This window comes from Dipodomys merriami, unplaced genomic scaffold (assembly GCF_024711535.1).
Source record: "Dipodomys merriami isolate MVZ:Mamm:240054 unplaced genomic scaffold, mDipMer1.0.p SCAF_1, whole genome shotgun sequence".
Taxonomy (NCBI): domain Eukaryota; kingdom Metazoa; phylum Chordata; class Mammalia; order Rodentia; family Heteromyidae; genus Dipodomys; species Dipodomys merriami.
This window is the reverse complement of record NW_027202270.1, coordinates 76558023-76572838: the sequence shown is the minus strand read 5'-3', so window position 1 is coordinate 76572838 and position 14816 is coordinate 76558023. Positions and strand designations below refer to the sequence as shown.

At 41.4% G+C, this 14816-nt stretch overlaps 1 protein-coding gene across 9 annotated transcripts in view; it reads left to right on the top strand.

Annotated features, from left to right (window-relative positions):
• The window catches only part of R3hdm1 (R3H domain containing 1), a 102528-nt gene extending 91068 nt beyond the window's left edge, over positions 1 to 11460 (top strand). For all 9 annotated transcript variants that reach the window (XM_070023973.1, XM_070023956.1, XM_070023920.1 and 6 more), the window contains 4 exons: positions 4160 to 4304; positions 8290 to 8372; positions 8784 to 8868; positions 10136 to 11460. In XM_070023973.1, the coding sequence (XP_069880074.1) occupies positions 4160 to 4304; positions 8290 to 8372; positions 8784 to 8868; positions 10136 to 10497 (675 nt within the window). In that variant the 3' untranslated portion in view covers positions 10498 to 11460. The remainder of the gene's footprint in view (positions 1 to 4159; positions 4305 to 8289; positions 8373 to 8783; positions 8869 to 10135) is intronic.
• The last annotated feature ends 3356 nt before the right edge of the window (positions 11461 to 14816 follow it).

Sequence of the window (14816 nt, the reverse complement as noted above, 5' to 3'; positions counted from 1 at the left end):
TTAACCACCTGAAAACCAAAAGTGGTACTGTGGCTCAAGTAGTAGAGCACTCGCAGCCTTGAGCTAAAGAGCTCAGGGACAGCACCCAGGCCCAGAGTTCAAGCCCCATGGACCAACCCCCCCACCCCCCAAAAAAAAAGCAATGGTAGGGCTGGAATGTAGCTGAGTGGCATAGTGCTTGCCTAGCAAGTGCAACATCCTGGGTTCAGTTCCTATACCAAAAAAAGAAAAATAAATTACACACACACACACACTTGTATATGTACACACACACCGAGGTTTTTTTGGTTCTTTTTTTTAAACAAAAAATGAAGTGAACAAAAGCAATGGTAGAATTAGAAGATTGCAGTTATGGAACCCTACTGAAATAATGGAATAAGAAAAATTAGATGATAGGGCTGGGAATGTGGCTCAGTGGTAGAGTGCTCGCCTAGCAGGATTCAATTCCTCAATACTACATACACAGAAAAAGCCAGAAGTGGTGCTGTGGCTCAAGTGGTAGAGTGCTAGCCTTGAGCAAAAGAAGTTCAGAGACAGTGCCCAGGTCCTGAGTTCAAGCCCCAGGACTGGGGAAAAAAAGAAAAATTAGATGTTAAAATACTAGGAAAAGTTTATAGAGTTTTAAAGTTGATAGATTAGAGCTGGGCACTGCTGGCTCGCGCCTGTAATCCTTGCTACTTAGGAGGCTGAGATCTGAGGATGGCAGTTTGAAGCCAGCCGAGGCAGGAAAGTTTGTGAGACTCTTATTTCCAATTATCCACCAGAAAACCAGAAGTAATAGAGAGCTAGCCTTAAGCAAAAAAGTTCAGAGATAGCATGTAGGCCCTGAATTGAAGCCCTAGGACTGACAAAAAAAAGTTGATAGATTAGGCAAACACCATTGAACCTAGTGATCACTGATGAGGTGATGTACTAAAGCTCTAAATATTATTTATGTACTAAATGTACTATTATGTACTATTATTTACCTTTTAATGTAGTATGGAAGAAAGTGTCACCTTTACTTTTGCCAATAATAATTTGAACTTGGATCTAATCAATACTCTGGGTTTATGCTGGTCGCTGGTGGCTCATGCTATAATCTTAGCTACTCGGGAGGCCTGAGATCTTAGGATTCATGATTCAAAGGCAGATGAGGCAAGAAAGTCTGTCAAACTCTTACCTCCAATTAACCACCTAATTAATCACAATCTTAGCTACTCAGGAGGCCTGAGGTCTTAGGATTCATGGTTCAAAGGCAGCTGGGGCAAAAAAGTCTATCAAACGCTTTACCTCCAATTAACCACCTAAATACCAGAACTGTAGCTCAAAGTGACAGCACTAGCCTTGAGCAAAAAATCACACACACACACACACATACAATAAAAACAGAAGAACTCTAGGTTTAACAAGATATTAGTGCCTTAAGTATAATCTTAGCTACTCAAGAGGCTGAGGTCTTAGGATTCAAGTTCAAAGCCAGCCTGAGCTTAAGACTTTTATCTCCAATTAACCATTGTAGAGCTGGAAGTAGAGGTATGGCTCAAATAATAGAGCACCAGCCTTGAGCAAAAAAGCCAAGAGGGAAAGGCTCTGAGTTCAAGCTTCAGTACTGTCACCAAAAAATAAAGATAACATATACCAGGGGAGCATTTTTAAAGAAGTAAAGAAAAATTGTTTATAGTCCTAATATTCCCTAAAGTGTAGTGTAACTACATGAATAGTTTTGTACCATTTAGAAGAAGATCCTTAAGTGTTCATACTAAAATGAATAAGCAGGCTGGGAATGTGGCTTAGTGGTAGAGTACTTGCCTAGCATGCATGAAGCCCTGGGTTCAATTTCTCAGTACCACATAAACAAAAAAGGCCAGAAGTGGTGTTGTCGTTCAAGTGGTAGAGTGCTAGCCTTGAGCAAAAAGAAGCTCTGGGACAGTGCCCAGGCCCTGAGTTCAAGCCCCAGGACTGGCAAAAGAAAAAAGAAAAAAATTAAATTTAAAAAGAAATGAGTAAGATACACCTACTACCCAGATATTAGTTTGTTTTATTTGTTTTGTGTGTAAGTCCTGGTGCTTGAGCTCAGGACCTAGGTTATTATCTCTGGACTCAAGGCTTGCAAACACGTGAGAAACAGCTCTACTTTTGGCTTTTCTTGGAAGTTAACTGGAGTAAGATAAGAGTCTCAGACTTTCCTGCTTTGAACCTTGATCCGAAGTTCTCAACCTTCTGAGAAGCTAGGATTTCAGGTGTGAGCTACCAACACCCAGCTCAGATGGCAGTTTTAAATGTCATTCTTCATTAAAAGATACTAGCACTGCTTAGAGAAAATAACTTGCCAGGATTGGTGCTGGGAAGTACAAGATATGCCTACACCATCCAGTTGTCAGAAAGTAAGGAAAGAGTAGAAGAATGATAGGGTATGACAAAGAACACAGATGTAGGCTAGATGAAAAGACTGGTAGAAATGAATGACCACCTACAGAATAAAAAAAAGAATCCATGAATCCACACTGGTAATGAATAAATGGAGGAGAATGAATAAATCTTACAGAAAATTGTGAAGTAATATAGAAAGAATCATAAGTTAGAAAATTACCACCAGCACACTGAGTTCAATCCTTAGCTCTGCAAAAAACAAATAACACTTTTCAGCTAGAGATGAAACTCATTAGTAGAGCATTTGTCTAGCAAGGTACAAGGCCTTGGCTTGAATTAACAACACTACCCGCCTCCAAATTGTAGCAAAGATGAAAAGTTCTTATCACCTAGTAACATTAAAGCTGTCTTAATTTATGTAGCATTCTATGATATACCTACAACTACATAATTTCCTACTAGTATAATCCTCATAAATCCTTATTGTTAAGTGACAGGTTACTCTATATAAAAAGAAAGAAAACAAATGTAATTAAATTTTATCATGTAGGAATCCTAAGAAATTCTTTTAAAATACTCTCTATGAAATTATTTTTTTATAATTTTTGGATAAAATTATTTTAAAATGAAATGTTAAGCTTTTCATTTTATTCATATTGTTTTCATGTAAGACAGAATGAAATGAATATGCATTCTCTTTTGTAAGAGAGAATAGTATTATTGCCAACATACAAAACAGCTTTACCAAGCTGGGTGACTGTAATCCTAGCTACTCATACGGCTGAAGTCTGAGTACTATGGTTCAAAGCCAGCCCAGGCAATAAAGACTATGAGATTCTTTATCTCCAATTGAACACCAAAATGCTGGAAATGGAGCTGTGAGTCAAGTGGTTGAGCACTAACCTTGAGCAAAAAATGCTAGGCCCTGAGTTCAAGCCTTGGTACCAACACATGCACACAGCTATATGGTCAATGTCTACGTTCATTGAAAAATTATAACAGTAATACATGTGTTTATTTTTAGGAGTTGATTAAATATTTGTTTTTTGTTTTGTTTTGTTTTGTTTTTTGGGGTTCTTTTTTGGTCCAGTCGTGGGATTTGAACTCTGGGCCTGGGCGCTGTCCCTCAGCTCTTCAGCTCAAGGCTAGCGCTCTACCACTTGAGCCACAGTGCCACTTCTGGCTTTTTCTTTTTGCTTATGTGGTGCTGAGGAATCGAACTCAGGGCCTCAGGCATGCAAGGCAAGCGCTCTACCACTGAGCCACCTTCCCAGCCCAATATTTCTATAATGTAATGAGTACATATTTTTGTTAGCTTAGTTATACAGGGGATTATTTCATTGTTAAATCTCCATACATGTTTACACTATATTCCAATCAGGCTTATCCCTTCTATCACACTCCCTGCCTCCCTTCTCTCCAAAAGTAGCATCCCCAGTGAATTTCCTTATATTGTTTTTTTTGGGGGGGGGTTGTTTTTGTTTTTTGGGTCCAGTCGTGGGGCCTGAACTCTGGGCCTGGGCCCTGTCCCTGAGCTCTTCAGCTCAAGGCTAGCGCTCTACCACTTGAGCCACAGTGCCACTTCCGACTTTTTTCTTTTTGCGTATGTGGTGCTGAGGAATCAAACCCAGGGCCTCATGCATGCAAGGCAAGCACTCTACCACTAAGCCACATTCCCAACCCCAATTTCCTTATATTGTTTATGAGTACATATTTATATTCAGGAAGAATAAAAAATTTGACCAAAGGAAATTTTCAAACAGCCTGCTTAAGTATAACCTACTTTCTCCATGTTTTGTGATTGCAGCATAACCCTCAACTCAGCAGTCCCATCATTTCACCAGCACAGTCACCAGCACCAGCTCAGCTGTCCACTCTGAAAAGTCTACGTCCATCTGGACCACCGCTTTCCATCATGTCCCAGTTTTCTAGACCTTTTGTTCCTGGTCAGGGTAGGTATATATGAAACAAGTCATAGCTTCAGAAAACTTTAAGATATCCACTCACAGTTATCTAGTAACTCATCTTGATATTGCTGCCTTTCTGTTTTCCACAGAGCTACATTTTCATCTTCACCCAAGTATATCTATTTACTACTATATATAAAGTCTTCTAATCTTAATGTTCTGTTGCTAATAATTGTTACTTATGAGTACCTAGGACTACAAGCATAAGCTACCAGTATTTGTCTTTTAAAATCATGTTTTAAAGAATTGGTAGCTGAACTAGTGGCTCACCCCTGAAATCCTAGCTACTCAGGAGGCTGAAATCTGATAATTGTTGTTCAAAGCCAGCCAGGCAGGAAAGTCCATGAGACTTATCTCTAATTAACTACCCAAAAAGCCAGAAATTAAGCTGTGGCTCAAGTGGTAGATCACTAACCTTGAGCAACCTAAGATCAGGGATAGCACCCAGGCCCTGAGTTTACTCCACAACTGGCACCAAAAAGAAAAAAAAAAATCATGTATGTTCTTCCCCATGATATAACCCCCTGTTGTCACTGCAGCTTGTATATACATTTTTCTAATTTGGGGAGGGGAAGGGAAATAACAAAATGCTGAAACAAGAATACAGGTTGACCCATTGTAACAATGAGGTGTACAAGACACTATGTTGAAAATGGACTTTACAACTTTGGGGCGGGCGAGGTGTTGGGGAGGTGGGGCGGAAAGGGATGGTAGGGGAAAAACAAAGCAGCAGGAAGTAACAATGCTCGATAGGAAATGTACTTACTACCTTACTCATGTAACTGTAACCCTTCTGTGTAGTGTTTTTTTTGTATTTTGTTTTTGTCAGTCGTGGGGCCTGAACTCTGGGCCTGTGCGCTGTCCCTGAGCTCTTCAGCTCAAGGCTAGCGCTCTACCACTTGAGCCACAGCTCCACTTCTGGCTTTTTCTGATTATGTGGTGCTGAGGAATCGAACCCAGGGCTTCATGCATGCAAGGCAAGCACTCTACCACTGAGCCACCTTCCCAACCCCAGAAAAATAAATTTTCTGAAGGCATTTTCCTAGCACTTACTGATAACCCTCTTCTAATTACAGATTATACTAAATTCAGTTGTTCATGGTTTAAATGAAAGTGTAACCCAAATTAAATTTCCAGGACAAACTTTTTGCTGTCAGCATTTATTAAGTCATTACTGTGTGATGGCTTTAGTCACTCCTAAGTGAAGAAAACAAATGAAAGGTTTCCATCTTGACTACCCCAACAAAGATTTTTAAATGAAAAAATTTAAGAAGAAGATATATAGGCACTGAACACCTGAGCTCCTCAGTCAAAAAAATATTTACATTGAAAATTCAAATTTAGGGCTGGGAAGTTGGCTCAGTGGTAGAGCGCTTGCCTTGCATGCCTGAAGCCCTGAGTTCGATTCCTCAGCACCACATAAGCAAAAAGAAAAGAGCAGGAAGTGGCGCTGTGGCTCAAGTGGTAGAGCACTAGCCTTGAGCTAAAGAGCTAAGGGACAGCGCCCAGCCCAGAGTTCAGGGCCCCCGACTGGACCCAAAAAAAAAAAAGAAAATTCAAATTGAATTTAATGAGAAATGAAGAGCAGACTCAAGCCAGGAGCTTGGTGACTCATGCCTGTAATGCTAGCTACTCAGATGGTTGAGGAATCATGGTTGAAAGCCAGCTTGGGCAGAATCGTCTCTGAGACTCTAATCTCTAGTTAACTAGCAAAAAGATAGAAGTGGAGCGGTGGCTCAAGTGTAGAGCACCAGCCTGAGTGAGAAAACCAAATAAACAAAGGGCCCTGAATTCAAGCCCCATTAATTGCATAAAAGAAAGGAACAAGCCGGGTGCTGGTGGCTCACACCTGTAATCCTAGCTACACAGGAGGCTGAGATCTACCCAGTCTGGGTAGGAAAGTCCATGAGTTCTTATCTCCAGTAAACCACCAGAAAACCGGAAGTGGTGCTGTGGCTCAAGCAGTAGAGTGCTTGCCTTGAGCTGAAGAGCTGAGGGACAGTGCCCAGGCCCAGAGTTCAAGCCACATGACAGACCAAAAAAAAAAAAAAAAAACCCAGACTTAAGGCCTAGAATATAATTATATCTTTTGGTTAATACAACTCAGATGTATGTAACTAATAGTGAATTGGGGAGATAGAATATAATGTTTTCCCGAGTTCTTTCTGTCTAAATGTATTCTGTTTTGGTTTTTTTTTTCCTGTTTTGGTTTTTTTGGCCAGTCATGAGACTTGAACTCAGGGCCTAGGCACTGTCCCTGAACTTCTTTTTGTTCAAATCTAGCACTCTACCACTTGAGCCACTGTGCTCTTTCCAGCTTTTTCTATTTATGTAGCACTGAGGAATCAAACCCAGGGTTTCATGCATGCTAGGCAAGCACTCTACCACTAAGCCACATTCCCAGCCTTAATAATAGTAATTTAAAAAAAAAAAAAAAAAGGTGGCTTACTAGTTGAGTGCCTTGAGCAAAAAAAAAAAAAAAAATTAATAGTTGAAATTGCTTCAAAACAATCAGTTTTAAAATAACTTCTGTTGTATCCTAATCAATTCAGATATTTACCTAGGCTCTTTAAAAATATATGGCATGATAATAACAATTGCCTCGTGAAGGTTAAAATGTGTTTGTGACTTTAACTAAGTATCACTATTCCACAAGACTGAAACATGTGCAATTTATTTTTTTTTTTAATTTTTATTAAGGCATTTTATTCTTTTTTTTGGGGGGGGGGGTCTGGTCATGGGGCCTGAACTCTGGGCCTTGGCGCTGTCCCTCAGCTCTTCAGCTCAAGGCTAGTGCTCCACCACTGAGCCACAGCACCACTTCAGGTTTTTTTCTTTTTGCTTATGTGGTGCTGAGGAATCGAACCCAGGGCCTCATGCATGCAAGGCAAGCACTCTACCACTGAGCCACCTTCTCAGCCCCAACACGTGCAATTTATGTAATCACCTAATCTCAATTTTTTTTTTAAAACGTGAGAGAAGGGATGGGTTAGGAGCAATGCATGACTATGTTGTCAGACACCTTGTACTCATATATTTTTGTAGAATGGGAACTTCTTTGTACAACTACTTAAAGATAATAATAATAAATGAAATTAATTAATTGAAATATGGCAATTTTTTTGTTTAGTTGTGGGGCTTGAACTTGGAGCTTGGGCACTGTTCCTGAGCTCTTCAGCTCAAGGCTAGTGCTCTACCACTTGAGTCACTACACCACTTGCGGTTTTCTTGTGGTTAATTGGAGATAAGTCTCATGGACTTTCCTCAGATCTCAGCCTCCTGAGTAGCTAGGATTACAGGCATGAGCCACCGGCACCCAGCTTACTAAGCATGTGTTCTTACTGAGGAAGTCATACTTCCAGTCCTTTATTTTGCTGGTTATTTTTTAGGTATATTTAAATATATAATATCTAAATATATTTAGATATATTTTAGATAGAGTCTCACTTTCTGCCTGAGTTTGTGCCTAGGTGCACCTGCCACAAACACAACCACTATATCAAACTCTCCATTGAAAATAAGTTTCCCAGGGCTGGGACTGTGGCTCAGTGGTAGAGCTTGCCCTGCATGCATGAGACCCTGGGTTCGATTCCTCAGCACCACATAAGCAGAAAAAAAAAGCCAGAAGTGGTGCTGTGGCTCAAGTGGTAGAGTGCTAGCCTTGAGCTGAAGAGCTGAGGGACAGCACCCAGGCCCAGAGTTCAGGCCCCATGACCGGACCCAAAGAAAAAAGAAAATAAGTCTCCCGAACTTTTCTGCCTGGGCTGGCCTCGAAATACAATCCTCCCAATCTCAGCCTCCCAAGCAATTAAGTTCACAGGCATAAGCCACCAGCACCAAGCTATTTTTTAAATACATAAATTATCAGTATTTTATACTGTTGAATTTGTTTCTCCTGTTCTTTACTTTGGACAACTCAGGAAACTATGGGAGGTACATTAAACATTAAAATGTTTTTGTTGGCTTATAGGAGATGCCAGGTATCCATTGCTTGGCCAGCCTCTGCAATACAACCCTCCTGCAGTTCTACACGGACACATTCCAAACCAACAGGTATGAATGACAGCTCTCTGACCTCATAGGCTTTGTCACAGAACAACATATTCTGTTGCTAAGAATGTTGGGGACTGCCTATCTGTTGGTACTACTCAAGAAGTGCTGTGTGTGCCATAGGCAGCTGCTTTATGCCTGTAAGCACTGCCTCGATCAGGATCCGAGCAAGGGAGTTAAGCAGTGGCTGATAGGGTGAGCTAGGAGTGCTAGGAGTGCTACCAAAAGACAGGTAGCCAGAGCGAGAGCCCCTTTCAGCTGACAAGTTACAGTGAGAGACAGAACATATTGCTATAGAGCAGAATCCAGAAAGCTTGTGGTTTATTTCTACTGAAATACAAAACGCAAACTAAGTATGTTTACGCATATTTCAGCATTATCAACCTTGATTCTCAACTGTTTTTGTGTCTCCAGGGTCAGTCTGGAAGCAGGCATGGGAACAGAGGAAGGAGGCAAGCTAAAAAAGCTGCATCTACAGACCTTGGAGCAGGAGAGGCAGGTGTGTCCTCAAGTGGCAATTGGATTTGGGTCTGCAAAGTTGTGACATTCTGAAAATACACTACACTGCAGTTTTGTTTTGATTTTTTTTGCCAGTCCTGGGGCTTGAATGCAGGGCCTGGGCACTGTTCCTGAGGGATTTTTGCTCAAGGCTAGCAGTCTACCACTTGAGCCACAGTACACTTCCAGCTTTTTTTGTTTATGTGGTACTGAGTAATCGAACCCAGGGCTTCATGCATGCTAGACAAACACTCTACCACTAAGCCACATTCCCAACCCTTTTGTTTTTTGTGCCAGTTTTAGGTTTAAATTTAGGGCCTGGGTGCTGTCCCTTGAGCTTTTTTGCTCAAGGCTAATGTTCTACCACTTGAGCTACAGCTCCACTTCCAGCTTCTTGTTAACTGGAGATGAGTCACAGACTTTCTTACCTAGCCTGGGTTTGAACCACAATCCTCAGATCTCACCTCCTGAGAGATGTGTTTTTGTAACTCTGTTTTGGTCCATATGTGAGAGTAAATATAGAGGTGCAGATGAGTTTAGGAGCAATGAAAGGGGACTAGAAAAAAAGAGGTGTGAGAGGAGCACTAATGTGAACAGCCTCTGTGTTCTTAAGAAGTGATTGTCACACCCATGGAGGAGATGCTAGCAAAGTGCTTTCACTTTCATACTCTCTATTCAAGAATCTTGGCCAGGGGCTGGAAAGGTGGCTCAGTGGTAGAGTGCTTGCCTTGCATGCATGAGACCCTGGGTTCAATTCCTCAGTACCACATAAGCAAAAAAGAAAAAAGCCGGAAGTGGCGCTGTGGCTCAAGTGGTAGAGCACTAGCCTTGAGCTGAAGAGCTGAGGGACAGCGCCCAGGCTCAGAGTTCAGGCCCCATAACCGGGACCCCCCCCCCCAAAAAAAAAAAAAGAATCTTGGCAGTTTGGCGGTTAGGCTAGGTGTTGTTATACTTATTTTACATTAGGAACAGAAAGTTCATAAAGTTGATTTAGGGAAACCATTATTGAGTACTATATTTTATGTATGCAATTACCACTGAAGACTGGTATCAGTAGCTTAGCAACGTTAACTAAGCTAACATTGTTAGCCACTGATACCAGGGGTAACATTGTTACCCCCTAACTAACAAATAAGTAGGAATTATTTAAAAGGTAGCCATAATGATAACAATTTGTGATTTGTAAATAATGTCAAAAAATTCTGTTCATTTCCTATGTTGTATTTGGTAACAGGGGGGTATTCATCTTAAACTTTTTTCCATTCTAGTTGTTGGCAAGGTCTTGGAAATTACTGAACTACCTGATGGAATAACTCGCATGGAAGCTGAGAAACTGTTTGGGGAACTCTTTAAAATTGGAGCCAAGATCCGGTGGCTTCGGGACCCCCAGTCCCAGCCCCAGCTACATCGTCACCCTCTCTGCTGTGGCAGTGGAGACAGCACTGTCAACTCTGAACGCTCTAAACCCAGTGACTTGGCCTCTACATACACGGTCTTAGCCACATTCCCCTCCATTTCGGCTGCACAGAGTGCCCTGAAGAAACAAATTAACTCGGTTAACAAGTTTAAGCTGAGAACAAGCAAGAAGCACTATGACTTTCACATTTTGGAAAGGGCAAGTTCTCAGTAACAGCCCCCTTTGGACCCTTCAGTCTATGGTTCCCCTGCCCTCTTTCATCTCTGATTGGCTTGGTATTTGGAGCTTCTCTTAACATTATAGAGACTCCTAGAATGTATGGTCATTGTGATATAGCTGTTGAAGGCCAGTGATCCAGCAAAAGGAAGAAAAATTACACATTTTACCCCACTGACTAGAGGAATCCACACAGGAATGATACAATTAGCAGCTTTTTCCAAGGAAATGCTGTTCAGATGCCTCCTAACTTTTATAGTTATTTTGTTTTATATTTCTGAATTCTTGTATCAGATCCAAAGCTCTATTGTACAGCAAATTATTCTTCAAAGTGATTATAACCAGTTGCAACCTGTATTTCTTTTGCAGCCAGCACACTATGACCCAACTGAGAATTTGGGGGAAAAAGAATGCAGGAGTGGAATAACCAAGTCAAAACCATGTACATCTTTTTGGGGGGCTGAGGGTGCTAAGGAGAGCCCACAAATAGAAGATTACTCTTCCCCTGTATATCTATAAACACAGAAACATTTTCCAGAAAATACAAAACTTCCCTGTAGGGTCCTTATTCATTTAGGTAGTATGAATGTTAAGTGTAAAGTAAATTATGTTCTTAATGCCTCTTAATCAAACCACTTATATTCAAAGGGGAATAGGAATCATCCTAGGCAGGAAAATACTTCCATTTTTTTAAAGTGTCCCTCCAATAACTAAATGCCACTTAACCTGCATTCCCCTCCTTTGGGTTTTTTGGTCACCTATGGAAATTCCTTTGATGAGTGCTGGAAACTTCTTAAGTGGTTTAAATTTTGTTTCCATTGTTTGCAGCGGATTACTGGACATCAAAGATTCATTGCACTTAGGAACCTTCTTTTCAATTTCTGTGTAATTTGCAAGGCTGTACAATGTGTGCTGATGCAAGCCTTTTTCAGTTCAAGAGAATAAATGTTTACAAATACAGATTACTTTGTCTTTTTAATTATAAACACCTTTATGATTAAACAATTAAAAATAGTATATAGTTGGTTTTAGCTTATATATTTTGCACACAACTATCCAGTTGGGCATAATTACTTTAACAGACAGCTTTCTCCATTGTTTAGCCAAGAAGAGTCATGCTGCTGGAACTCTACTACTGAAGTTGGGCAGGTATCACATGCCTGTTGATCTGGCTTTCATCCATTCTACACTAAGTGTTTATATGAGACTGAAGAGCACCAGACTCTAATTCACTCAATGTAAAGCATTTGCAAAGTTCTCCTTGGACCCAGTGGTGCCAAGTTTTCCTTCAGGCTGTCATCAAAAGTCAGAAAAGAGCCAGGTACTGGTGCCTAACTCCTATAATCCTAGTTACTCAGAGGGCTAAGATCTGAAGGTCAGGGTTGGAAGCCAGCCCAGGCAGGAAAGCCCATGAGATTCTCACTCTTATTAACCACCAAAATGCTAGAAATGGAGCTGAGACTAAAAGTAGTAGAATGCCAGCCTTGAACAGAAAAGTTAAGGGACAGTGCTCTAAGTTCAAGTTAAATAAGTAATATAAAATAGAAATTAAATTCATCAGTAACCATCATATGTAGCTATGATACTGTTAGTTAATAGGTCCATGGCTGGGGGCTGGTAGTTGTTCTGATGGTCTCCGTAGCTAGCCCAGGCAGGAAAGTCCATGAAACTGTTACTTCCAGTTAACAAGCAAAAAGCTACAAATAGAGGTGTATCTCAAGCTGTGTAGCAGAGCCTTGAGTAACAAAGCTAAGAAGAATGTGAGGCCATGAATTTAAGCCAAAAAGAACGGAAGTGGCACTGTAGCTCAAGTGATAGAGGGCTTGCCTTGAGCTGAAGAGCTGAGGGACAGAGCCCGGGCCCAGAGTTCAAGCCCCATGACCGACAAAAAAAAAAAAGAACTGAACACTGAAATTTACTTCCTGGTGATAGAAGATTTAATAGAGATTTCTAAAATGTCAAGGAAAAATATGGTGCTGAGTTCCTGAATGATAGCAGCAGAGCCCCTTGTACTAATACTTCCTTTTATCTTTGGATGACAATCTGCAAAGTGAATAAGTTTTTGTTGTATTAAGCCACTATAATTTGAGTGGGACATTTGTTTTCCCTGCCCTGGTGACTTCTAGTTTTTTTTTTTGTTTTTTTGCCGGTTGTGAGCCCTGAACTCTGAGCCTGGGTGCTGTCCCTTAGCTCTTCAGCTCAAGGCTTGCGTTCTACCACTTAAGCCACAGCACCACTTCCAGCTTTTTTGCTTCTGTGGTACTGAGAAATCAAACCTAGGGCCTCATGCATGCAAGGCAAGCACTCTACCATTGAGCCACCTTCCTAGCCCATGACTTCTAGTTTTTTAACTTCAGCTCAAATGATTTTTTGTTTGTTTGCCAATCCTAGGGCTAAAACTCAGGGCCCGGTCACTGCCCTGAGCCTCTGTCTGCTCAAGGCACTATACCACTTGAGCCATATGGCCACTTCCAGCTTTTTCTGTTCATGTGGTACTGAGGAATTGAACCCAGTACTTCATGCATGCTAAGCAAGCACTCTACCTCTAAAGCCACATTACCACCCTCAAGTGGTATTTCTTTTAGATGGCCTGCTCTTATTCCAGCTCCCTGTTACTGTGTACAATAGTAATTTCTGCTGGTAACAAACTAATAATATCCTGTACTGTACTTCCTCTTCAAATTATTTATCATAATGGTAATTACAAAAGTAATTGATCGGGCTGGGGAGGTGCTCAGTGGTAGAGTGCTTGCTTTGCATGCATGAGGCCCTGGGTTCAATTCCTCAGCACCACATAAGCAGAAGAAGCCGGAAGTGGCACTGTGACTCAAGTGGTAGAGTATTAGCCTTGAGCTGAAGAGCTGAGGGATAGTGCCCGGGCCCAGAGTTCAGACCCCACAACCGACAAAAAAAAAGTAATTGACCAATTAGTTGCTCAATGTGTTTTGCCCACTGGAATACAATTAGGAGCTTGGAGAGACTATTTCATTTTCTTACTGATACATTCCTTCCACTAATAGGACCTTTCTCAGTAAATGTTCAGTGATTGAAGAAATGATCTGGCTGCAATAAATACTTTGAATCATGAAAAACAAATGTGATTTTCTTAAGCATGACTTGGGCAGGCAGTTAGAATTAATTGCTGTCATTTGTAACAGTTAAATTGAGTTTTGGGTTTTTTTGTGGGGAGCAGTACTGGGGTTTGAACTCAGTTTTAGGCAGGCACTACCAATAAAGCCACACCCCAGCCCTGTAAAGCAGTTAATTAACTGGTGATTATCACATGCAAAGTACTTGTTAAGTTCCTGTGAGGATCTCTGTGTGATTGTGACCATATCTTTATGGAATTGTTACCCCAACTGGCTAATGAGTCACCTGAAATGTCAGAGAGGTGAGGAAATTTGCTTAAGGTCATTCATGTATGTTCTTGTATTCATGTACTGGGCTGGTTGTTTCTGGATTTTATGGGCTTAATTACATACATTATTGCCTCAGGCTTTGCTATGTTTATCTATTCACCTAGCTCTAACTGGGAAATTAGTTCTGATTCTAGTTTACACAAGAAATTTAGTTCTAGGGCTGGGAACGTGGGTTAGTGGTAGAGTGCTTGCCTTGCATTCATGAGGCCCTGGTTTCAATTCCTCAGCACCACATAAGTAGAAAAAGCCAGGAGTGGCGCTGTGGCTCAAGTGGTAGAGCACTAGCCTTGAGCTGAAGAGATGAGGGATAGCATCTAGTCCCAGAGTTCAGGCCCCACAACAGATAAAAAAGAAATTTAGTTCTTCTGAGTGACGTTCAGAATATATGCATCCATAAGTGTGTGTGTATGTGTGTGTGTGTATATGTGCACATGCGTATGTATACGCACGCACATGCACCAGTGTTGGAACTTAAACTCAGGGCCTCGGCCCTGTCCTATAGTTTTTGGGGGGTTTTGCTCAAGTCTGTGCTCTACCACTTAAGCCACAGATCCATTTCCAGCTTTTTGATGGTTACTTGGAGATGATAAAGTCTAGGATTGCCGGGCCCTGGTGGCTCACGCCTGTAATCCTAGCTATTGAGGAGGCTAAGATCTGGGGATCGCAGTTCAAAGCCAACCCCGGGCAAGAAAGTCCATGAGACTTATCTCCAGTTAACCACCAGAAAACCGGAAGAGGCGCTGTGGCTCAAGTGGTGGAACGCTAGCCCTGAACTGAAGAGCTCAGGAACAGCGCCCAGGCCCAGAGTTCAAGACCCACAACGAAGCAAAGAAATCATGGACTTTCCTACCTGAACTAGCTGTGAACTGTGATCCTCAGATTTCAGCCTCATGAGTA